The 23,093-nt window shown below is 44.1% G+C and overlaps 4 protein-coding genes and 1 long non-coding RNA gene across 7 annotated transcripts; 3 read left to right on the forward strand and 2 right to left on the reverse strand.

Annotated features, from left to right (window-relative positions):
* abi3a (ABI family, member 3a) lies at positions 1 to 5,086 on the forward strand. Of its 2 annotated transcripts, none has more exons than XM_025064570.1 (10): positions 1 to 65; positions 156 to 296; positions 834 to 1,004; positions 1,617 to 1,805; positions 2,065 to 2,120; positions 2,197 to 2,247; positions 2,570 to 2,829; positions 2,914 to 3,048; positions 4,180 to 4,305; positions 4,543 to 5,086. In XM_025064570.1, exons 2-10 carry the CDS (start codon positions 165 to 167, stop codon positions 4,704 to 4,706), a joined length of 1,284 nt encoding a protein of 427 aa, XP_024920338.1. In that variant the 5' UTR covers positions 1 to 65; positions 156 to 164; the 3' UTR covers positions 4,707 to 5,086. The 2 variants fall into 2 exon arrangements, with proteins under 2 accessions (XP_024920338.1, XP_016896180.1); XM_017040691.2 differs by having other exon boundaries at positions 1 to 45.
* On the reverse strand, positions 4,949 to 6,434 carry ifnphi1 (interferon phi 1). Its single transcript, XM_025064573.1, has 3 exons — positions 6,286 to 6,434; positions 6,044 to 6,118; positions 4,949 to 5,931 (listed from the first exon to the last, which is right to left on the reverse strand). The coding sequence occupies exons 1-3, from the start codon at positions 6,403 to 6,405 to the stop codon at positions 5,728 to 5,730; spliced, it is 399 nt and encodes a 132-aa protein (XP_024920341.1). The 5' UTR covers positions 6,406 to 6,434; the 3' UTR covers positions 4,949 to 5,727.
* Positions 6,386 to 14,026, forward strand: rdm1 (RAD52 motif containing 1). 2 transcript variants are annotated; one of them, XM_008330364.3, is made up of 8 exons: positions 6,386 to 6,689; positions 7,494 to 7,634; positions 11,443 to 11,622; positions 12,143 to 12,271; positions 12,344 to 12,497; positions 12,794 to 12,892; positions 12,975 to 13,051; positions 13,859 to 14,026. In XM_008330364.3, the coding sequence occupies exons 2-8, from the start codon at positions 7,536 to 7,538 to the stop codon at positions 13,922 to 13,924; spliced, it is 804 nt and encodes a 267-aa protein (XP_008328586.1). In that variant the 5' UTR covers positions 6,386 to 6,689; positions 7,494 to 7,535; the 3' UTR covers positions 13,925 to 14,026. The 2 variants fall into 2 exon arrangements, with proteins under 2 accessions (XP_008328586.1, XP_024920339.1); XM_025064571.1 differs by lacking the exon at positions 6,386 to 6,689 and having other exon boundaries at positions 7,195 to 7,634.
* A 139-nt stretch (positions 14,027 to 14,165) lies between these two features.
* Positions 14,166 to 20,458, reverse strand: LOC103393404 (integrin alpha-3-like). Its single transcript, XM_025064572.1, has 27 exons — positions 20,265 to 20,458; positions 20,026 to 20,156; positions 19,803 to 19,888; positions 19,589 to 19,725; positions 19,387 to 19,493; positions 19,176 to 19,268; positions 19,031 to 19,090; positions 18,743 to 18,896; positions 18,457 to 18,650; positions 18,259 to 18,347; positions 17,929 to 18,062; positions 17,759 to 17,836; positions 17,484 to 17,548; positions 17,233 to 17,369; positions 16,867 to 17,010; positions 16,653 to 16,750; positions 16,382 to 16,544; positions 16,204 to 16,293; positions 16,057 to 16,133; positions 15,893 to 15,970; positions 15,676 to 15,778; positions 15,432 to 15,605; positions 15,217 to 15,330; positions 15,033 to 15,143; positions 14,822 to 14,920; positions 14,602 to 14,727; positions 14,166 to 14,493 (listed from the first exon to the last, which is right to left on the reverse strand). Exons 1-27 carry the CDS (start codon positions 20,420 to 20,422, stop codon positions 14,365 to 14,367), a joined length of 3,129 nt encoding a protein of 1,042 aa, XP_024920340.1. The 5' UTR covers positions 20,423 to 20,458; the 3' UTR covers positions 14,166 to 14,364.
* Positions 18,014 to 18,615, forward strand: LOC112488416 (uncharacterized). The gene is made up of 3 exons (XR_003052430.1): positions 18,014 to 18,132; positions 18,302 to 18,383; positions 18,479 to 18,615. It is a non-coding gene; the product is annotated as an uncharacterized LOC112488416 (long non-coding RNA).
* Positions 20,459 to 23,093: the final 2,635 nt, after the last annotated feature.

Genomic DNA, 23,093 nt, shown 5'->3' on the forward strand with positions numbered 1-23,093 from the left:
GAACTCCCCGGCTGAACTCCACAGATCTTCTGATTTCACACCACTGTGAGTGAACTGGGGTGAATGTGAGTGAATGGATAAATTATTAAACTACAGTGTCTTTTTTTTTTTGAATGATGAATTTTAAATGTTGTTTAATATTTGGTTACTTTCAGACTGTGATCATGAAGAACCAGAACAGTGATCAGGTCGTGACCCAGATTCTGGGTGATGCTCCGACCGCCAGAAAAGCTCTGGTGGACAATTACACAAATCTGCTGAAGGTGGCGCAGTTCTGCCACGACAACTACTTGCAGGTGACTTCTGGTAACTTGTGCTAACCCTTGTCTTGCTTTAGCTCCTAACACCACAGGTGTTGGTCCCGCCACAAACATCACTGCTGGTAGTAACGCAGTTAATGCTGATGTAACACCCCCCCCCCCAACCCCACTGTGACTCATGCTAATCACACCACCTTTTGCTAGAGTTATCCTTGTGTATATGACTATTGCTGATGCTATGCTATGAATCCCAGTGACATGGCTTCCTCCACTGCAGCTCATGCAGAGATGCTACAACTGCGTCTCGTGCTAATATTGATCTTTTTACTGCATGTGTTTCACTGCTTTCAATGCTAATGCTGCGTTTCCTCATGCTTTTACTACAACCACTGGGCTAATTAAACATTACCCACTTATGCTAATGCTACTATTGCGTTCAGGTAAGTGTGAATACTGCAATTTATGCTAACGCTGCTACCATTACCACCAATGTCAACGTTGCAACTGTTTATACTAATTGCTACCAGTAATGCTGTTTTGACTTTTCTTGAAGTAAGGATGTGATGTCATCAGTCAGGTGACAACAGTACGGTGGCGCTAGAGGAGACCAAGAACTTCACCACCCAGTCACTGGCCAGCATCGCCTACCAGATCAGCACTCTGGCCAATAATGTGCTGAGTCTGCTTGAGGCTCAGACCAATCAGCTGTGTCGTATGGAGTCGTCCATCAACCTCATTGGACAGGTTAGGCTAAGTGGTGCACACACACTAAAGCACACAGCTGATGAATCTGTGTGTGTGTGTGTGTCAGTGGATGAATAGAGGCTCTGTTTTCTGTCTTTGTTTAATGAACAAACAACTGCTCTGAGATTTAAAGGAACAGCCCATGTTTTCTTTAAGAGTGTGGGTTAAAACAGACATTTATTTACATTCTGTTCACGTCTTTATCTTGGTGTTAGACAGACTTACAACAGCAACCACTCACTCTCTCTCACACCACCAAGAAAATCCTTCGTTCAAATGTGGTATTTTATGTTTAAAATAATTTGTTTAGATTTACCATGACAAACTGACACTTCAGGACACATTGGACTTTTGTGAGAGAATGTGAACTTGTGAACAGACCAATTTTCAAGTTACTTTTGTCTGTTTTGCTCCCTTTTTCTTATAAAGGGAAACATTTATTCTCACCCTTTGAGCGTTAGGCTCCATTTTGAATTCTCTGTTTGGTTACAGCCCCAAATGATTGATTATAAACAAAAGCACTGAGGTGTAGGAGGTTCAGACTCCATCAGGATTTATGTTCGTCCTCCTCCTTTACCCTAACCCCCCCCCATCCCTCCCTCCGTCCCCCAGACAGTGGAGATGCACAAGGAGAAAGTGTCACGGAGGGAGATCGGTGTTTTCACGTCTGTGCGACGACTTCCACGTGGCATGAAGGTCCTTCCTCCTGCTTCGACTCCTGCAGGTGTCCAGAAACGCCCTACTTACAGTCGCCAGCCAATCAACTTCCAGATGCTGGACCACCTTGGCCATGGTGTGAAGGTGAGACTAACACGCAGAAAGTGTCAGTGCCCTTTTCAGAAGCAGTGAAGTCGTGAACAGGAAATGTGCGCGCTGCAGTGAAACCACAGGAACAAAGTTCCTCATTTAGGCACAAACACACAGACACACAAAAACACATGCACTCGTACAGCCTTTGTTCAGCGTGGGAAACTGTGGCACTCACTCATTAGGGTCTCTCTCTCTCTCTGCCCCCCCCTCTCCCCCTCTGTCCCCCAACCCTCTACCCTCCTCCCCCAAGGTCTCTGGAAAGAAGGACAAAACAGAAAGCATCTGTCAATTTAGCGCCTCCTTCAGGTTCACCTTTATTTTTCTGGAGTAATTCAAAAAGGATAATAACAGGAAATAACTGTGTGGGTGTGTGTGTTTCCAGGTCTAACAAAGCTCCAGAGCCAGAACAGTGCTCAGTGTCGCCTGCTGGCAGGTAATCCTCTGGCTGCGCCTCAATATAAAAACTAAACAGAACAACAAGTGCCAAAATCCAGAACAAGACGTTGCATAAAATGTGAAAAGCAACAAAAAGAAAAATACAAAAACACAAAAAACTGGCAGAAAAGACAATTGGCAAAAGATAAAAGGAGAAAAAAATCTTGCAGACTCCTGGATTGTAAAAAATAAATACGTCGTAGGCTCAGCCAGCAGGGGGAGTCGCTGCAGCTCAGCCAGTTTATAATAACTCACGTTGATCACAGTATCTTATACTTTCAGCTTTTGTCACTGATTCTCATCATCATCTCGTCTCTTAGCTCCAGTTTTGGAAAACCTGTGGCTCCACCCACAATTCCCACCACTCTGCTGGCTAATCCTCCTGATGACATCATCACGTCAGTGTTGAATGATGCCCCTCCTCTTCCTGCCCAGGATGAGATCACAGCTCAGGTTGATGATTTCATGAACACCCCTGCCCTGCCTCCACCACCTCCTCCTCCTTCTGATTTCGATGACATCATAACACCGCAGCCGCCTTCAGATGTTCCACCAGCCCCTCCCCTCCACCTGGAGACAGGTGAGTGACCAACCTGCGTCAGCAAATTATTAGTCACACTGATGATGACATTACTATGACATCGCTTCTCTGTTGGCCACCTAGTGGTGGAGGAAAGCAGTTCCCTGCCTCCCTCACCCCCGCCACCTCCTGCTGATGAGGTCATGTTCTATTCACTGTCCAATGGAGACGACGAGCTGCCAGCCCCGCCCCCTCCTCCGCCTCCTCAGGAACTAGATGGTGATGCTCTCGCTCTTATTCTCAACATATAATTTTTTGCTTGTGCTCTTGCTTTTAGTCCCGTCTGTTTTTTAGCACTCTTGTCTTGTTTGTTTTCTTTTTATTTTGCTTGTTCCTTCTATTCGCTCTGTCTACTCCATTTTTTTATGTTGTCTTTTTTCCCCTTTGTTTTTGCAGTCCCCAGCTCCTCCTCTAGGAGGAGCCGCCACCGTTGCTCGGTGCCAGCTATGCGCTCTCTCTCACTGCGTGTACGCTCAGGCCCCGCCTCCCGCTCTCTCAACACTCGCTCTTTCTTCCTGCCTGCTGTTCAACCCTGTAAGCACAGAGAGGGTGCCCTCTGCTGTTGTAATTGGTCTATGTTGAAAATCAGGTCTTTCAGTTGGTGAAGGTTGGATCTGTTCCTCCGATGTTCCATTACTGTTGTTTTTTTTTTTTTTGACTTCCCTGGTGTCAGCGTTAATGTAACTCATTGGTTAACAAACAAAACTTTGTTTCACTTTTGTCTGCGACAGTCTGTCAGTGTAGGATTCTGGGAAATGTCGGGGTGCAGGACAGTCTGTAGTCCATCACAACTGTCTGTAGTTCACCAGGAAGGTCCTTAGTCTAACAGGACAGTCTGTAGTCCAGCTGGTTGCGGAGGAAGATTTACAATTTATTAATTTATGATAATCTTGGAGTCTGACTTCCCCTCCTCCACCTGTCTGTCAGTCATGATCCCGCCCCCTCCCCCTTACCCGCCCCCGTGTGCTCCTCTTGATCACGCCCATTCTGCAGCTAGACCCCGCCTACCTGCTCACCTGCAACACCTGGGTAAGAACGATTAATGGGCAGTAAATGGTAGACACAGTACTCATAGTTGAGGTAGTACTGTGTACATGTGCTTGAAGTGGCTGTAGTGGATGTAGTATTAATAGCGGACGTAGTATGTGTAGCAAATGTAGTAACTGTAACAGAAGTAACATTCGTAGCAGCCTCAGTACTTGCAGTAGATGCAGTACTTGTAGCAGCCTCAGTACTTACAGTAGATGTAGTACTTGTAGCAGCCTCAGTACTTGTAGTAGGTGCAGTACTTGTAGCAGCCTCAGTACTTGCAGCGAGTATCACTCACAGCTGCTGCTGTTGTTCCTGTAGATCTGGAGATTCCTCTCCTGCCTCCTCCTCTCTCCTTGGATGTAGAAGAGTTCGATGACATCACAAGTTCCTTCCCTCCGCCACTGGTTAACGATAGCGACGCCGAGCCACATTATCTGGAGAAAGGTACTAAAGTCGATAATTAAATTATTGTTAATGCTTCTGTTACTAATATTGCCAAGAATACAATCAGTACAATCAGCTGCTACAATGCTACGACTGCTAATGTGGCTTAGAATAGAATTCGTTAACATAGCTCTTGTTAGCATATATGCTAGTGTTGGTTCAACTCTTGCTACTGCTACAGCAGTATATTGTCCCGTTTCTTGTCTTTGCTCTAACTGCATTTCCTTGTCTCTCCAGTGGTGGCGCTGTACAGCTACACGGCCGCAAACCCTGAGGAGCTGACACTGACTGAGGGTGACGTTGTCTACCTGACGCATCGCCACAGTGACGGTTGGTGCCAAGGATTTCTGGATGGAAACCAGGGCTTCTTCCCAGAAAGCTACGTTCAGTCACAGGACTAGAACCAACAGAGGCAGCCTTTCATCTTTTACTGGTTTTTGATTGAAGCTTCAACCCCACGGTGATGAATACATTAATGTATGAATTAATGAGTATTAACTTTGATGGGTTTACGTTTAAAACAGTATTTAATATCATGGACTTATTTAAGATTCAGATTCAATTTAAAATATTAGTTAAAATTCACATTTTTTACCTTTAAGGATCACTTCAGAGTATATATTTTTTGAAGACCAGAAATGTATTTTTATAGAACTGAACAGTGTTAGGCTGTGGAGAGACTTTTACAGATTTATACTGATAACTAAGTGGTTATTATTAACCAATCTATTATTAACCACTAATTTAAATGTTTTTTAAAAATAAATTCAAGTAGTAGGTATTTGGTTTGAAGAGTTCACTTCATTTATTTTTCCATTTCCATCAAATAGATCTACATCAGACCACATGTTTCTGCCACCCAGTCTCCCATAAACGTAGACTTCCTCCCACTCAAGATTATTTTATTTTCCGTGGCACAAAAGTTACAAATAAATAAGTAAATTATCCAATAAATAATTGGTAAAAAACAGTCTTAAATATATAAAATAAATAACAATAAAATCTGTCCATCATTAATTCCAGTTAAAGTTAGTGCAGTCGTGAACATCGCGCCCCTTTTATGAACTGAATGAATGAGACGAGCAGATGTAACTGTTCCAAGTGAGTTTTGGTTTCGCTCATGACGAACTTCCACGACTCACTGCTGCCGTGCTGTGGACATAATGGGTATTACAGTTAGAGCAGGAGTCACTGCTTCAGCAAGTTGATCCAATCTGTACTACAGTTAGTGAGAAGGTAGTTTGGGCTAACACCAGTGCTGATACTCACAGTGGCGTGCACAGTTCTTTTGATCAGCTTCCTGTAGTACTTTCTCAGTTTGATGTTTCTGCCTTTCTTCTTTGACACCTGAAAAGGAAAAACGCCAGTGAAAAAGAACTGATTATTAATGATGCTGATTAGTAATTAGTGGCAGTACTGTTACTAGACAGTGGAGTTGTACTCGTTAGTTACACACTGGTACTTGTTACTCACACACTGGTCAAGGGTGTCCATCAGCCGCTCGAGGCTGATGAGAAAGTGCTGAATCGTGTTTTTCTCCCAGGTCGCAGGATATGTGTTGTTAGTGCGATAAAGGTCGAAGATCAACTCCAGACTTTCTCTGACAAAGCTCAGCTGACGTTCTTCCTGTTGATGACATCATTATCATTTGTTGGTGAAATCATCGCCTGATGACATCTGTCATTTTGAAATTCTTGGTTGGTTGGTTGATTGATTGATTAATCCATTGATTTATTACCCTACTGCATCGTATGCGTCTGTAGAGTCTGTACGGGAAGTAAACTGGAGGATCCTGGCCACTGAGCTGACCACCCTGTAGGACACACACACACACACACACACACACACACTACATCCATCAAAAGTCCAACACGTGATTTGTGTTTGGCTTTTGATAAACTGATGCTGCACAGAAAACCATAGTGTAAACCAGATTGAACGCTCCAGGACCAGTTGTCCTCCTGGACCTGGAGTACTCACCATGTTGTCCACCAATTTCAGCGAAATGCTGCTGTAGTGACTGTACTGTGTGAGCGAATCACAGCACAGCGCCACCGTCAGGTGGCTCAAAAGGACGAGGACAGAGCTGTGCATGAGCATGGTGGTGTGACTGTGAAGGTGTGTGAAGGTGTTTGTGTGAGACAGAGCTGGAGTCAGGACTTTTGAATGATGAAGGTGGAAAGAGAAAAGTGACAAAAGAAAAAAGAGAAAGTCCCACTGATTCCCTACAGACACACACACACGCACGCACACAAACAACTACAAATTACACATCAACATCATTTCTAACTTGATTTTTTTTTTTTTTTCAAAGTTCGTGTTTCTTCTGTTCTTCTTTCTTGACGTCATCACTTTCACGTTGGAGGCAGACACCAGGTGTTGAGGTCAGAGGCACAAACACACACAAGCATTATGTCACATCAGAGTGTATATACTTTATTAATAATTTATATTGTCATTTTTAATCATTTATATTAATCATCCCAGAAGTCAAACAAAAATGAAAAATAAAACATATATTTGTAAAAGTAGTAATAACCGGATTAATTTCCCTTCCAAAAAATATATTTACTGAATATGTTTTACATGTGATAATATTGTATCCAGAGGCCAAATAATCAAGTGAACCACTCACAGGGGACAGGAACTTAGTTAAACAGGATCGATGTAAACTTTTAATATGTAAAAGCTAATTCAGACCAGTCCTGTGAGAAAAGTGAGCTTTGGTATTAGTCTACACGATGATAACTGCCCATGTATGAATACTCTATTATTTCGTGGGAGTTTTAGTTTTCTTCTGACGTAATTTCGAAATAAACCGAAAATGAACTGGTCTCCTTTGAGTTGACAATTGGTTTGGTGTTATTTTAGTGTGAGATAACATGGAACTGTTCGTTTCGTTTTCATATTAACATTGTTGGGTTTTTGCTCGAATAAAATTAAATGTTTCTAGTTTAACTCGCCATTTTGATAGCTATCCGTTCACGGGGCCCTATTCACGGCATCACGGTGTATCGGTGAGTTTTGTGACACGGGCACAGCTCATTCCAAATTCCCAGAGGACCTGGAAGTAAACCCGGAAACGGAAAACGTTTCGGCGCATGCGTAAGGCGGGAAACTAGGATTTGTTTGGTTTGTTTGTTTGTTTCGCTTATACTCTTTTATCCGTGTCCAAATTCGAACATTAGAAAACTTGCAATGTTCCAACTACACATAAACGGCTGAGCGTCATGGACGTCGAAATCGTGGAGTTTGTGGTCCCAAAGGAAAACGACAAAACTCTTTTCGTATGGAACATGCGGTCCAGTCTGAGTGAGATCCAGATCCACGTAAGTCCGTTGACCTTAATCAAAGTGTAATGTCTGTCTTTACTGTCTTCCTCTTCTTTTTCTCACTTCGTTACCTTACACACAACCACCCTGTGCTGCTAAACTACGACAGAACTATGTTCTCCCGACAACGCTTTACTGTACGTGACGTCATCTACCTGTGCTTACTTCCATTCTCCCTCTTTCTAAAATACAGTCGAGGTCAGAAGTTTACATACAGTACATGTGTCTATACTAAATCTCATGCAAAGTTCAAGTTACACACTTGAATCATGAATAAACTGGCATCCACAATGCCCTAGGAATAATGCTTTTGGGAAATTAAAAGAAAAGGCTAAGCTTCCTCATAATTTGAGATTTATTAATATTTCTTTGCAGAACACTGCTTTTTTTAACCGGGTCATAATCTTATATTCTATTCATCTTATATTTGTTCTCTCCCTGATGTCATGGCTGTATTCTTTTGACTTTCCCATTGCAAGTCTGAAGTCAAAATGCAGTGTGTATGTAAAGTCAAGCTGCTTTTATGCCCCATCATTTCTACACCTTGGCTTTTACACAACATGAATGAACACCAGACTAAAGGGATGATTCCATGAATGATTGTACAGCCTTCAAGTTCAACTAATTTACTGTTAAATGGACCAGATGTGTATGTAAACATATGAACCACAAGAATCTGTGGCTATTTGGGGAAATCAACTAAATATCTATCTGAGGTCAGAAATTCTGATCTACTCCATTGGCAGAATAACGAAGACACTATTATTGAATAACCACATATATGTCTTCATTCAAATTGTGTGGCAAATTGGGTTATCATTTTTGCTTTAGTGTATGTAAACTTCTGACCTCGACTGGAAGTATTGACAACAGACATTTCTGTCCGTAATTATCCTCCCCCCCCCCAGGGCTCACCTCTTGCCACTTAATCTAGCTCACATGTGTCAAACTCAGGCCCGGGGTCCAAATCTGGTGCACACTGTAATTTTATTTGTCCCATGAGATCATATCAAATCTGTACTAGAGTTGGCCCACCAGTATATAGCACTATATATAAGAATATAGCCCTGTAAGAATTCTGCATTACTTATCTGCAGAGAAGGAAAGGAAACATGAACAATAGATGGTTTTCAGATAATTGTTATTACCCATGATACATCGTGCCGTTGGCCATGTTGTGCGGCAAGAGACGCGAATAGGTAGACGTAAACAATCGATAATGACAACAAAAGACAAGAATATTAAATCGTCGGAGGTCGATCAGATGAAATTGTTGTATAGAGATTAACTGGACACAATTACAAAGGCAAGATACTTGGACAAGTTGAAAATAACGGATGATAATAATAATAATAATACATTTTATTTAAAAAGCGCCTTTCAGGTCACTCAAGGACACTTTACATAAAATAAAAAAAAAACAGATAATCATTTAAAACAGGGCATAGAAACATGTTTAAAATCAATGATAAACAAAAGCACGGAGGAGGGATGTTAGAGGGAGTATGCTGTCCGGAACAGGTGTGTTTTGAGGTGAGTTTTGAAGGTGGGGAGAGAGTCACAGTTACGGAGATCGGGTGGTAATGCGTTCCAGAGATGGGAAGATGTTGGAGGACAGGGGTGATGTGATGGTGGGAAGGGGTCTTTGTGATGATACGGGCGGCTGCGTTTTGGACTAGCTGGAGTTTATGGAGAGACTTTTGGTGGAGGCCGTAGAGGAGGGAGTTACAATAATCGAGACGGGAAGTGACGAGGCTGTGTACAAGGATAGCGGCGGTGTGAGGGGTAAGGGAAGGGCGGAGTTTGTTGATGTTGCGGAGGTGGAAATAGGCTTGTGCGGGTTGAAGAGTTTATATGAGCCTGATAGGAGAGTGTGCTGTCAAGGATGACACCCAGACTCTTTACCTGAGGGGAGGGGGAAACTGTGGAAAGGTCAATGGTGAGGGCGAAGCTGTTGACTTTAGAAAGAGTAGTTCTGGTGCCAAGAAGGAGGATTTCAGTTTTATTGCAGTTTAATTTGAGAAAATTTGCAGTGAAGCAGGATTTAAGTTCAGAGAGGCAGGTGGTGAGGGAGGGGGGTGGGAGTGTGGAGTTGGGTTTGCAGGAGAGGTAGAGCTGGGTGTCATCCGTATAGCAGTGGAAATGGATGTTGAATGTGTGTAGAATGTGTATATGATAAAAAGAAGAGGCCCTGGGTCACACCTGTGGTGACAGGGGAGAGTTTTGAAGTGAAGGATCTGAGTTGGACATATTGAGTGCGGCCAGTGAGGTAAGAGCGGAACCAGGTGAGGGGTGTGTGAGAGAGACCAATGGAAGCGAGTCTATTGAGGAGAATGGGGTGTGAGATGGTGTCAAAAGCGGCGCTCAGATCGAGGAGGATGAGAATGGATAAGGAACCAGAGTCAACTGAAGTGAGGAGGTCATTTGTAATTTTGAGGAGGGCTGTCTCTGTGCTGTGGCGGGGGCGGAAACCAGATTGAAAGGGCTCGTAAAGTGAGTGGTGGGATAAGTGGGAGTGGAGTTGGGAGGCAACAGTTTTTTCTAGGATTTTGGAAATGTAAGGAAGATTTGAGATTGGGCGGAGGTTATCGTAGAGGTTGGGGTCTGAACCAGGTTTTTTCAAGATGGGGGTGACGGCAGCGGTTTTAAGAAGTGAGGGGACTATACCATTGCTGAGGGAGGAGTGGATAATAGCAGAAATGTGGGGGAGCAGAGAGGGGAGGCAGGATTTGACCAGCGTTGTGGGGAGGGGGTCGAGTTGGCAGGTGGTGGGTTTAGACTTGATGATGAGGTCCGAGATTTCAGAAGTAGTAGGAAGGAGGAAACTTGAGAAGAGGTGGCATGGAAGAGGGGGCTCAGGCGGGATGAGAACTGGCATGTTATGATGAAGGTGATGGTGGATGTTGAGTATTTTGTTGTTGAAAAAGTCTAGTAAGGAGTTGCATGTTTCAGTGGAATAGAGGTGGGGAGGAAGACGGTATTTATTAACACAATAATACAGCGTGTTGTAAAAATCACAGTGGCATGTACGGATGTATGTCTTTTGTGAACATCATTAGAATAACAGTTTACATGGAGGATTTACGTTTGCATTGTGTGCATTTGTCATGTATGCAAAGTACATTTTGATATATTTTAATTTTATTGACATTGAACATGTGAATTAAATAAAAGTATAATGTAATTACCCAAAATTAAGTGTTCAGAACAGACGTTGTAATGCCTTTTGCTTGGATCTGGGTTGAAATTAGCACGGCTAATACGTAAAAGCCACAGCATTCTTCTTTCCGTCGAAATATCCTCCGTCAGCTTCCCTCGGTGACAGATCGCTTTATGTCAGAAAACTTTAACTTGCGATCTCCATTCCCAGATCAGTTGGTAAAACCCCACACAACACAGGTATTTACCATTATCGGTGTTCTTTTATGTATTTAATATCTATCTATACGCTCTTTTGCCGCACAAGATGGCGGACCACGGAACTATGGGTAGTAGCGTGACGTCATCGGAAAACTATCTAGAGCAGTCACTTTTTCAATAAATATTAAGTTCGGCCTCCAACTTTGTCACAGTTTTAATTTTGGTGAATTTGAGTTTGACACCCCTGCTCTCACTTGCTCCAAATTCCCCTTTCCCTTCTATCTGACGTCCAACTTGTGGGGTGTAAGCACAGCGTGCACTCAGAATCACACACCTCGACTTCTGTCGTCAAGTCTGTACATTTTCTATTTGTGTATTAGTCTCTGTTTGTGTCTCTGTTTGTCTGTGTTTGTGTCTAACTGTTTGTTTCTGTTTCCCTCTTCAGAACAACGTATGGAGTGTCTTTTCATCATTTGGTCCTCTCTACTTGGTGAAGGTGACCTCCGACCTCGAGCTCCACCCTCCTGGCCACATGGCTGTGGTGAAGTTTTACTCTGCTGTTCAGGCTGCAGAGGCGCAGCGCTGCACCCACGGCCATCCACTGCTGCACAGCCCACAGCTGAAGGTCTGAGTCGTTTTCTTTGTTTATTATTCTGTTTAAGGCAGCGTTCCACAACCAGTTAAATGTCTGAAATGTTTTTCGTGGACCGGTCTTTAAGGTGTGGCGAATAAATACAACTAAATGTAATGATACGACCGGCATAAAAACCTGGTATTTTAGCGGTGATGTATTATGTGTTAGTGGCCGGAACAGACCTCTTAACCCTTGTGCGGTCCTTCGCATTTTTGTACACACCGTTTGTCCTTGCAATGATTTTCATCTTGTGCCAGAATATGAGGAAAAGTTGGCACAAGTCATGCAGTACATGCGCGCGCACACACACACACAAAGACATATTGGGTCCAGGTGACCCCCAGGTCACCTAGACCCAATAGGACCGCACAAGGGTTAAGAAGGTGGTGTATATTGGTGAGACATGTGACCGAGGCAATCATCTTGGACTGAATGACTGTGTCACTTGTGTTAACTGTGTAGACTGCAGCCCACTGCATGGGTTACAACCTCTCTGTGTGTGTGTCCTCAGGTGAAGCTCGGGTCCCAACAGGCGTCTCGCGTACAGTCTATGAGTAACAGGCCCCTCAGCCCCGCCCACTGCAGAAATCTAGCCAATCACTACCTGGGCTTCAATGGCTGGACCTCTGACATCATCACAGTGAGTGTTCACTTCCACACAGACCCAGAGTGGGTCTGAGGTCACCTGACTTACTATGGGTGTCGTCCTCAGCTGAAAGAGCTTACTGACCAGGATGGCGACCAAGAAGAGGGTGGAGTCAGTACGAGTAGGCTACGGATTGGTTGCATCCTGCAGTTGTCCTTCCCCAAACACAGTCAGACCACTAGAGGGGGTGCTGTAGTGGAGGAATCCTTGAGTAGCACAGGTAAGCCATGATCACACTGTCCTATCCAGGCATGCCCAAACTGTTCCTCAAAGGGTCGTGTGGCTGCAGATTTGTGTTCCAACCAACCAAGAGCACATAGTTTGACCAATCAGCTGTCTGAAGACTGAGACCAGTTGATTAAACCTGTCAACTCAGGTGTGCTACTGCTTGGTTGGAACAAAAACCTGCAGCCACAGCAGCCCTTTGTGGAACAGTTTGGGCACCGCTGGTCTAATCACATTAAAACACCCACCTCACACACTCTGTGCCTGTGTGTGTCTGTTTGTGGGTTTCAGGTGCTGAAACGCTACCGCAGCTTCGTAGCCGGCTCCTGAAGCGGGTCACAGACAAAGCTCTAGGCCACGCCTTCGCCAACGTCCTGCTCATCTTATTAGGTGAGTACTGGTCCACTGACACACATCATTTATGTGCCTGTTTTTTTGATGACATCACAGGAAGTTGTTTTTGTTTTTGCAGGAAACGGAAAATTGGCAGTGGAAATGAAACAGTCATCAGATCAGTTCCAGCAGGAGCAGATAGTGGGCGCTCTTCAGGTGAGGCAGCACTTTTATTATTATTAATGACACATTTATGTTGTAGATGTTTCATCAAGACTTGACAGTTTTATTGATCAGTTATCAGTCATTATCGTTTTGCAGTGATTTCTCAGTTGATCAGTTGCTAACGTTTAACATTTTATCACTGGGGCTAAAGTGCTATCATATTAGCTACACATTCTGAATGTACATACCTGTAGATATGCTCAGTCATCCAGGTTATAATAATAATAATCTAAAAAGCAGTTTTAAAGTAGGCACCTGGACTCACCTGGAGTGAGTTGAAGACATTTCTCCTCTGATCCAAGAGGCTTCGTCAGTCCTACTGTCCAGGTGGGGAGTTTCAGGTATCTATCCACCCCAAAGGAGGGGTGTGGGATCGCGTAAAGTGGCCATGGACCGGACAATATGACCTTTAATTGGTCATGTGAGTCGTTGGCCCTATGGTGGTTGCCCCCCACCCCCCAGACACCAACTATCACTTACCTACAATGCTGTCCTTAGTGCTCTCCCCAGGAAGTGCAGCCATAATTCAAACCTCCATTGAGGTAACTCTGAGGACAGGTAGAGGGAACGATCCACCATAGGGCCAACAACTCACGTTACCACTTTACTCGACACCACACCCCCTTTGTGATGGATAGATAACCACCTGGAAACCTCCCACCAGGACAGTAGAACTGACGAAGCTTCTTGGATCAGAGGAGAAACTACTTTAAAACTGCTTTTGAGATTATTCTGAATGTAGAGAAAACCTAAAGGGTTAAAACACATCAGGCGCTAATTGTTGCTTTCGTGCTCCAGGTGAATTGCTTTGATCTTGACGAAGAGCAGAATGATGATGATGGCTGGGATCTGACGGTACCGTAACTTCTGGGTCACGTGTGTCTGAACATCACTGGCCTCCACAGCTCCGCTCATCTAATTCTTTCTTGTTGGTTTGTTATCAATAAATGTTCTCTATTTTTTTAACTCCTGAAGTTCAGCATTGTCTTTTAGCAAAACACATAAAAAACAGTATTCTAAACATTTTCTAAACAACAGAATCTAAATTCCAACATTAACTGGAGCTTTGTGAAATTCCTCACTGTAAACCCTAAAGGCATCACGACAGCGTGTTGTACAGTACAGTATACACAACAGGATTACAAATCACAGACACCTACTGTAAACACCAGACTCAACGTGGCAAACTTTTAGCTCTGCCTCAGTGTGACATCATGACATCACAGGAGACAAAACCAGGCACCGATCAACAGGAATACACACCAACAATGACAACGAAACAACCCGCAAACACAACGGCACGATCACGAAGTGACTCCATGTTTTGGCGGGTAGGGGGCGTGGTCAGGCGCCAAGGACTTGTCCAGGATTTCCCCTTTAATCTCAATCCTCCCCTGGTAGATCGCCGCCTTGTGACGCTCAAAGAACCCACACTGCAAAGGAAAGTTAAAGACAATTAGTTTGTTGGACTGATTGACTCTCTCCTTCTAATTCTGTTTTTTTTGGAGAGCCCACTGTGACCATCAGGTAGAGACATTTACCTTCCAGAGCAGCAGAGCGATTATAGTCAGCAGGGAGACTCCAACGAGTGCAGAGAGCAGCAGCAGCCATGGGAGGGCGCCGGAGTCCAACTGTTGTGTAAACTCCGGATAAACCCGTACCTGGATCTGTGGAGGAACACGTGACTCAAGTAAAACTCAAGCCCAGAGAGAGATTACTCACGTGGAGGAGCACTGTCAACAGAGGGCAGCAGTGAGTCACCTCAATGCGCTGAGACTCCATCCTAATGTTGGTCTTGTTTGTTTGAAGTTCTAGAGTCACTCGACCTCGAACCAAAACCATCCTGGCATCAGCAAAATCCTGAAATATAAACCTGACAAGGTTACTCAGCGGATGGACACCAGGGGGCAGGCAAACAGCAGTGGCTGATTGGAAGATTGGCTGCAAACAACGGGTTTCAGAGAATCGGTACCTCAATCATGGTGGAACTCCAGAGTCGGGCCCAAACCGTTACAGTAGCTGAGTTCTTCAGCTCCAGCAGAGGACACGTGAAAGTTACACACTGGGCTCCATGCTCACAGTCCTGTAGAGACAGACAACGATCAACACTCTGACCCGCGTCACTGTGCCCTCTACTGTTTGCCCGCAGTACTCACTAGGCTGTAAGACTTTGTTTGTCCGCTTTGTGTCCGGTTTGTGTGTCGATAATGAACAGGCTCCACCTCCTGATCCAGACTCTGTTTTGTCCTTTTCTGGTCCTCCTCCGACAGCTGAGCAAACAGGAATAAAAAGAAGAAGAAGAAGACACCAGTCAAAACAAAACCCCAGAGTCACCTTACTTATCTGATGGACTGTGTGTTTCCGTGGTTACTATCAGGTTGAGGGGGTTGATGATATTGTCAGGACGGCAGCGAGGCTCAGTATCACTGTCCACCAGGATCTGTGTCACATACATTAGCTGCTTCCCACTGGAAACAGCCCTCGGCCAATCAAATCGCAGCTGCAGACGGCCAAGGTGACTGGGCAGTGAGGTTTCCACATCTACCTGTGAGAGGAGACAGGCAGGGTTACAGGTGTGGCTGTCGGAGTACATACAGTTGTAGTCGTTGCCTCACCTGAAGGACGTAGATCAGCTGAGCACCAATGTCCTCCGTCTTTTTCAGAGCGGGTTCACTCGTCACATGACTTTGATAGAAGGCGGGGCCAGGCCGTCTGAGCCTGTCGTTAACAAACTGCTAATGACGTTTGTCAGCCACAGGTAAAAAAAAAACAACCCAAAACTTTACAATAAATTGTTAAAATTTTTGATTTATAAAAAAAGTAAAGTCGTACAGTTGGAGTGAAGGCTGGAGCCAAAAGTCCAGCAGCAAAGAGACGAGGAGAGGAGACACAGGAGGCTGTTCACTGAGACTGAGACACACACACAGAAACACACGCATGCTTGTAACTGGCTATTTGTCCGTCTGTTTGTGTGTGTGTGTGTGTGAGAGACTCACGTCTGTAGCTGCAGAACACTTTGGACTTCTCTGGCCTCCAGATTGGTCTTCAACTGGAAGATGATCAATATCTGAACCTGAAAACATTTATAGAACATTCGGTCTCTGGAAATTGTCTTATTTCTCTGCTGTTTATGTTGCTCTAACCTGCTGGTTCTTTCTGAACGGGTTTCCCAGGTCACAGAGCAGAACCATCTCCTGGAGCCAACAGGTCACTGATGATGTCACAGCTTCACCCTGAGAGGATGAAGAAGAAAAGTGAGTGTTTAGCTCTTAACGTTCTTCTAAAGGTCTGTGGCACCAGGAAGAAGATCCAGGATGGTACCTTGGTTCTGACTCCCGAGTAGACGAGGCAGGGTGAAGAGCTAACATTCAGAACAGCACCATGAGCGTCCTCTGCTGGTTGATCTGTGGACGGCACGTTGCTGACGTTCACCTCCAGGATCAACGTGGTGAAGGAGGTGTTGTGGCGAAGAACCACGTTCTTTCTTTGAACCCAACACAAACCACATCATCAGTCCAGTTCAGAACCAGCACCCCTTGGTTTTTTAGGTCCAGTCTGTTTTATTCCAGCAGGACTTCACTGAGAATCTCACCTGACCAAGGCTTCCTGGTTTTCGTCCATGAACTGGGCCGCCATCTGCAGGTTACTCTGGCAATGGTTGTCGGAACCACATGCTTTGTGGATGTGGATCTAGGATGTGAAGAGATCATCGTACGTTTTTTTAGTAATATTTTTTATAGTTTTTTTCTTTCCTTTGGATTCTGTTGCTTATCTGTGACCCGGGTTGTTCTGATTTTGTTTCTGACCTGTGTTCTGGTTGGTTCTGGCGTGTGGGAAAGGACTGGCAACATTTTCAGGTCCTGGACACCACTTCTTCTCGTGGGCAGCTTCTCGCTCAGCGAAGCATTGAGAGAAAACACTAAAGGTTCCAGATAGTTTTTGAACAAACTCTGAAAAGACACACAAGAAAACACCTCCGTGTTGATAGCTTTGGGGCATTAGCTTGGTCCGTCTGTTAGCAGCGTTAGCCGAGCTGCCTTCCTTCACTTTGTCTAACTCTCCAGGACAAACACTCGGTGCCTGGTCTCGTTGGTTCCATGTCCACGGACTCGGTCTGCCTTGGCTGAACCTTCGACCCAGCGACCTGAAGGCTGTGCCTCCTGTGAACTCACCTGCAGTCCCACTCTCAGGATTTGGCAATGTCTTTTCCTCACAGTCAGGAAACCGGACAGTCTGCTTTGTCCGTTGTCACTGAAAAGGAGGCGGGGCTTGAGGCTGGTTACATCGGCAGCGACAGTGAATTGGATTCCTGCGAGACAAACCAAGTGCATCATGAGAAACTTCTGTTAAATTGAATGGTTTCTTTTTTTTTATGTGTCTGTTGATGAGGTGTGTGTGTGTTTTTTTTTTTTTTTTAACTTACTGATGTTTTCAGTGTGGCTCTGGTCTGAGCTGAAGCTGATGGAGAAACACACCTGTACCTGAATGCTGAGTCACACAAACACACAGAGTTAGTGGCTGGTTATTTGTGATTCCTACTAGTAACTAACTGTCATTTACGTTATCATTTCCTTTAGCCCCGTTGTTAGCTTCTGTTTGCTAACTGTCTGACTGGCAGCGTGCTCCCTCTTTAGCCTGATCGTGATCGTGATCGTGTTTCTTACGAGCCTCGTAGTCTTTCCTGGATGTGAAACTCACCAGAAGTGACAGTTGTTTGGATCAACGGCCTCTGGAGAAACCTGGATCTTTTTACTCAGGTGTACGACAGGACGGGTTCTGACAGACAGACAAATGAAAACACACATGGAACAAAGTTGTTGTTTGTGGCACTGGGCGTGGCCAAAAGTGTGATTGACAGCTTGATGTACCTGAGCAGAACAACGGTGTCGTCCAAAGACCCAACTAAAAGGTCAGGATAACGGTTCTTGTCCACATCCAGGCCAGCGGACAGAGAGTAACCGAAGGTCCTGAAAAGTGGTGACACGCTGCTGCCATGGATGACCTGCAGGGGGAAGCGTAGTGCCTCTGGATATCAGAATTACTTCATTGATTGCCTCAAGTAAAAGTATTTGGTAAGTGACGTTTGAAACATGTTAGCCACCATGCTAATGTTAACTACAAACATCAGTGCTTAACATTTCAGTCAATAGGATCAAAAATCAGTATGAAAAAAACTATCATCACACATGTCAGCTGACCTGACTGGGTCGTGTTGAAATTCCATCTCTGCTTCCTCTCCAGATCATCACACTTCCTGTTTGATGAAACGGCGCTCCAACTGCAAAGTCTGGATCACAGCAGAGAGGAGGAATATTGACTGGTGGTAAACTGATCATGCGTTATTGATTATCCTTAACGATGACATCTTTTATCAGTGTCGTGTCAGTGATGTTCACCCATGAATCCGTCTTGGTCCAGATCTCCTGCGGCACTGAGGCTCATTCCAAAGGCAGATCCAACTGGTCCTGTCAGCACCTGACTGGGCCTGGAATCAAACCTTCCACCTAAATTCATGTAAACATACACCGCTCCGCCAACTTCCTGTTGGTTATTAAAGAAAAACGGAGCACCCACCAGAAGGTCGTCCCACCTGATAACACAGAGACACGAGCTCTGGTTTGAACCAGAAAAACAGGAAGAGAGCCTTCGCAAACTAGGAAGCGACTCGCACGACGTGTTTACCCATCATTGTTGATGTCAGCGGTCGCCACCGCATTCCCGAAGTAGGAACCAGTCTGTTGGCCGCGCAGAGTCACACGAGGAAGCAGCCGATTGGACGCCTTCACTGCCAACAGCACGGAGCCGCGAGCGTCATCTTTACTGTCTTTCGGAGCGCCTGTCAATCAGTTTCATCATGAGAGCCTCGTCCAATCATCAACGGGATTAACGTGATCAATTATCATGAACTCAGCCAATCACATTAACGTGATCAATTATCATGAACTCAATCAGAGAGAAGCTGCCATTCACCTGTGATGATGGTGACATCATCATGTGACAGAACATGTTGAGACAGAGAGACAGAATAACCTGGAAGACACACAGGCAAAGATGAGTGGACGCCGGCTGTGACATCAGAGATGATGTCATTCACAGGATGTGATGCCGGACGCACCGATGTAAAGGTTTCTGCTTTTCATGTTGATGAAGGAAGTTTTCTGTGAGTCAAAGAGGTCATCGGGGTTCAACCAAGTCATGTGCACGTTTCCTAACACACACACACACACACAGAGTGAGGAGTTTGTGGAGATGGTAGCAGGTCAAAAGGTCAAATGCAAACTCTAGTAGAACGGTTCAGTACAGAACGGAACGCAGTAGAACCGTACCTTGCCATTCGTAGCTTCCTGGTGACCCGATAATGACCTCACTCTGAGTGATGTAAGCTGAAATCCCAGCATTACACATGACCTCACCTCTGACATCACCGACGTGACTGCGCACACGCACACACACACACACACACAGAGTTATTTATTCAGTCTTTGATCCTTAAACATTGAACCAAAAACACAAGGTCATGTGACTCACCTGCACGTTTGCGCCAGGTTTTGCCAGTTCATGTCCGTGTCGTTGTAGCGCAGGTCATTTCCCCGCAGGATGCATCGTCCAATCATCTGTCGGATGGCCAGAGGCCCGTAGAGTTTGACGAAGCGATGACCACACACCTGGAGGTCAAGGAGGAGGACGGGGGTCAGAACCACGACCAGGGTCAAATCCCAAAAAAAACAGAAGGTAAACTCACCAGGACACGGCCACCAGGGGGAGCCTGACTGACCACAGAGACACCCAGCCACATGTCTTCTATCAGGTCCTTTGACAGGTTCACCTCTGAAACACAAACACGTGACCTCATGACCCCTGCTCCACAGCTGGTTTAGAATGACTGCATCCAAACGAACTAACATGGAGTTTGGGGTTTGATTCCCCTTCACTGGTCAGTGGTTGAATGGGTGGATGAGTCACACCTGGATCGAGCAGCTTCATCCTGCTGCACTCCGCACTCTGACCCTCACTGATGGGACAGCTGTAGACTCCCCCGGTGCGATTGGCTGGCACGCCAGGCTCCGCCCCGGCCAATGGAGCTCCAACCAACAGCCTATCAAAGGTAAGAGTTTCTTCTGTGTATATTCTTGGAATTTTCTTTGTCTGTTTAATTGTTGAAAAAAAAAATGGAGCTTGTTTTCAGGAAGTAACCCCGACTTACATGTGCTCCCCTGTCCTCAGGTCTTCATGCAGCGCCACCGACAGGCCAAAGAACGTCTGGTCTCCTCCGGTTTTTAAGAGTGGAAAGGATGTGTCCACGTTGAAGGAGACACACGCACGCACACAAACACACAACAGCACACACACGGCCGATGCCATGACAACACACACCTGAAAGAGAGGAGTCAGGAGGAGACGGGAGCTCCAGGAGGAGAGGAGTCAGGAGGAGACGGGAGCTCCAGGAGGAGAGGAGTCAGGAGGAGACAGGCATCATGGAGAAGAAACAAGTAAAGAATAATTTCTTGTTTTTACCAACCTCTCTCTCTCTCTCTCTCTCCCTCTCTCTCTCTCTCCTCCCACCTCCTCATTCTCTCTCTGTCTAATTCTCAGTCTTCCGTCATACTCACTCGTCCTGAAATCCAATAATGGCTGTGTCTGTTATTACTCTGAAACACACACACACACACACACACACACACAGAGGGCATAAGTTGATTTGGACATATGAGGGCACCTTCACTGTCTTTGTCTGTCCCTGTCTGTCCTCCTCCCCCCTCTCTGCCTTTCACTTGCACACACACACACACACACATACACACACATAAATGTTTACATAAAAATACACATGTTATCATGTTCTCAATAGTATTTAAAGTCACAGGGGCGTGGCTTTGGGGTGGGGAGGGGCTGACCCACTGATCTAGACCCAGATTTATTTAAGACAGAATTTCTCTCTAATCTAGAAAATGTTTGAGCCTCAAAATGATTTTTTCTTTTGTGTCACAAATGTCAGAAGGGATATTAAATTTCATGAGGAACGGTAAAAATAATTTTTTTTTCCTCTCACCATTCCCAGGTTGAAGCAGAACCTGCTGGCGTCACATGTGCCGACCCAGAAAGATGCTTCGTTGTGGGGCTGGACCAACATCTCGACTGGTTCCTTAAGACCAGGAGTGGAACGCTGGATTTCACAATGGAAAAGCTGTTGAAAAAAAAAGGAAAAATGACGTAAGCATTAGAATACTTTTCCTTCTTCATCATAGAGTTCATCATCAAGTTCCCCTTTTTTATTTATCAAATATTTACGTTTTAAAAAAACTCCAAGTTTTCACACTGGATGATTCGAACATAGATTCCAGAGACGGTCAACATTAACTGAACCTTTTGTCCTTTGTTTTGAAGGACTAAACACAGGAAAACAACAGTTGTCATGCTGGGCCGACTCCACTGTGTGAAGGACGACGCTGCCCACTGTGGAGGTGAGGACTTTTAAATAATTGTTTTCTCAATAATTTAGTGATTTGTTTTGGACTTTTCTGTTGGCCGTGCAGTAAAAATGTCTTAAATTCAACTTCTTCTGCTGCCCGTAAGGAATGTGTCTACGCGAAGTACGGACGTGGAGGAGACGTCCACAGGAGGAGGGACGGTGGGTGTCATAACGGTGAGAGATGGAACTGACGTCATCGATACACGCGTTGTCCTTGAGGAGTGAGTGATCCTGACTGGGTTGAAGGACGTCCTCAAGGCATGTTGACGGGTTTGTCTGTTTTTGTACCTAATAACTAGTATGGCTGAGTGTACTTCAGCACCATTACATCGTACTGTATTAAGTACATTTACTTTCAGTAGAACTCCACTGTCAGAAGTTTATTGCTAATTGTTGTGATAAACAATGTAACACATTGTATTTGATAAGCCTCAATAAATGCTGAGAAGATAATGATTACAGTTATGGTCAATTGATTTTATTTATTTATTTTATTAGACTTAGACGACTTAAAGCAATGGGTTTAGGTTGGTAAATAAATAAACAGTTTATTTTGTATCTGTTTATAAAATCACATTTTACAGTTAGTGCAACAAACTGCAAGCGTTAAATGAAGAGGTTTAACTACACGTACAGTGACTGCTTAACTTTAGTTGAAGTTATTCAAGATGTTATCTTTTCTGCATGTTTCTCACCAAATTAATGCATTTTGAGAAATTCTTTAGAAAAACTTTTTTTTTAATTATACATGTCACGTTGGTCAGTTGAAAAATGAATGAAAAAGTATCATGAAAATGTTAGGAAAATGATTTTTTTTTGCAAAATCCTGAAATTGCTTGTCTTGTTGGTCAGATGAAAAAATATGAAAATTTCTTTTTGGAAAATGTCCTATTTTCTGCACGTTCCTCATCAAAACTATTATGAGGATTTTTTTTGAAAAACGTTTGAAATTTCTTTTCAAAGAATTTCATAATTTTTCAACATCTGACCAAAATGTTTTTCCCAAAAATGTTTTTTCTAAAAAGTTTTCAAAAAAAAAAATTCAAATTTTTTTCCCGAAACACTATATTTTGATGAGAAACATACAGAAAAGATAAAGTCTTGAAAAATACTTTTTCAAAGATTAATCAACAGATTATCCAAACATCTTAGCAAATTTCTTTTTCTTAGAATATTCAAATAAATTTAATTACAAAGAATTACAAATTTCACGATTTTTGGGTGATTTTGGGTGTTTTGGGTGATTTTTCAAATATTCATATAAAATACTTTTTGGACTTTTAAACACAAAAGAATCACCTGGCAGCATATTTTAGGACCTAATCTTGCATTTTAAGGCATTTCGGGGACTTTTTATTTTTTTGGATTTTTTCACGATGGTAAGGCTATAGTAAGGCATGTTTTGGGTGATTTTTGAAATATTCATAAAAAATACTTTTTGGAGTTTAAAACACAAAATAATCACTTGGCAGCATGTTTTAGGACCTAATCTTGCATTTTAAGGCATTTCGGGGACTTTTTATTTTTTTGGATTTTTTCACGATGGTAAGGCTATAGTAAGGC

Source organism: Cynoglossus semilaevis, chromosome 17 (assembly GCF_000523025.1).
Source record: "Cynoglossus semilaevis isolate Cse_v1.0 chromosome 17, Cse_v1.0, whole genome shotgun sequence".
NCBI classification, from domain to species: domain Eukaryota; kingdom Metazoa; phylum Chordata; class Actinopteri; order Pleuronectiformes; family Cynoglossidae; genus Cynoglossus; species Cynoglossus semilaevis.

Coding starts and splice junctions, on each gene's coding strand:
- abi3a (XM_025064570.1), top strand. CDS start 165: ATGAAGAACCAGAACAGTGATCAGGTCGTGACCCAGATTCTGGGTGAT. Junction 297..833: donor GCCACGACAACTACTTGCAG/GTGACTTCTGGT, acceptor TGATGTCATCAG/TCAGGTGACAACAGTACGGT. Junction 2,121..2,196: donor CAATTTAGCGCCTCCTTCAG/GTTCACCTTTAT, acceptor GTGTGTTTCCAG/GTCTAACAAAGCTCCAGAGC.
- ifnphi1 (XM_025064573.1), bottom strand. CDS start 6,405: ATGCTCATGCACAGCTCTGTCCTCGTCCTTTTGAGCCACCTGACGGTG. Junction 6,119..6,285: donor TGAAATTGGTGGACAACATG/GTGAGTACTCCA, acceptor TGTGTCCTACAG/GGTGGTCAGCTCAGTGGCCA. Junction 5,932..6,043: donor GACGCATACGATGCAGTAGG/GTAATAAATCAA, acceptor TGTCATCAACAG/GAAGAACGTCAGCTGAGCTT.
- rdm1 (XM_008330364.3), top strand. CDS start 7,536: ATGGACGTCGAAATCGTGGAGTTTGTGGTCCCAAAGGAAAACGACAAA. Junction 12,893..12,974: donor CGTCCTGCTCATCTTATTAG/GTGAGTACTGGT, acceptor TTGTTTTTGCAG/GAAACGGAAAATTGGCAGTG. Junction 13,052..13,858: donor AGATAGTGGGCGCTCTTCAG/GTGAGGCAGCAC, acceptor TTCGTGCTCCAG/GTGAATTGCTTTGATCTTGA.
- LOC103393404 (XM_025064572.1), bottom strand. CDS start 20,422: ATGGCATCGGCCGTGTGTGTGCTGTTGTGTGTTTGTGTGCGTGCGTGT. Junction 15,971..16,056: donor AGTGTTCTGCAGCTACAGAC/GTGAGTCTCTCA, acceptor TGTGTGTCTCAG/TCTCAGTGAACAGCCTCCTG. Junction 15,144..15,216: donor AAACAAAGTCTTACAGCCTA/GTGAGTACTGCG, acceptor CTGTCTCTACAG/GACTGTGAGCATGGAGCCCA.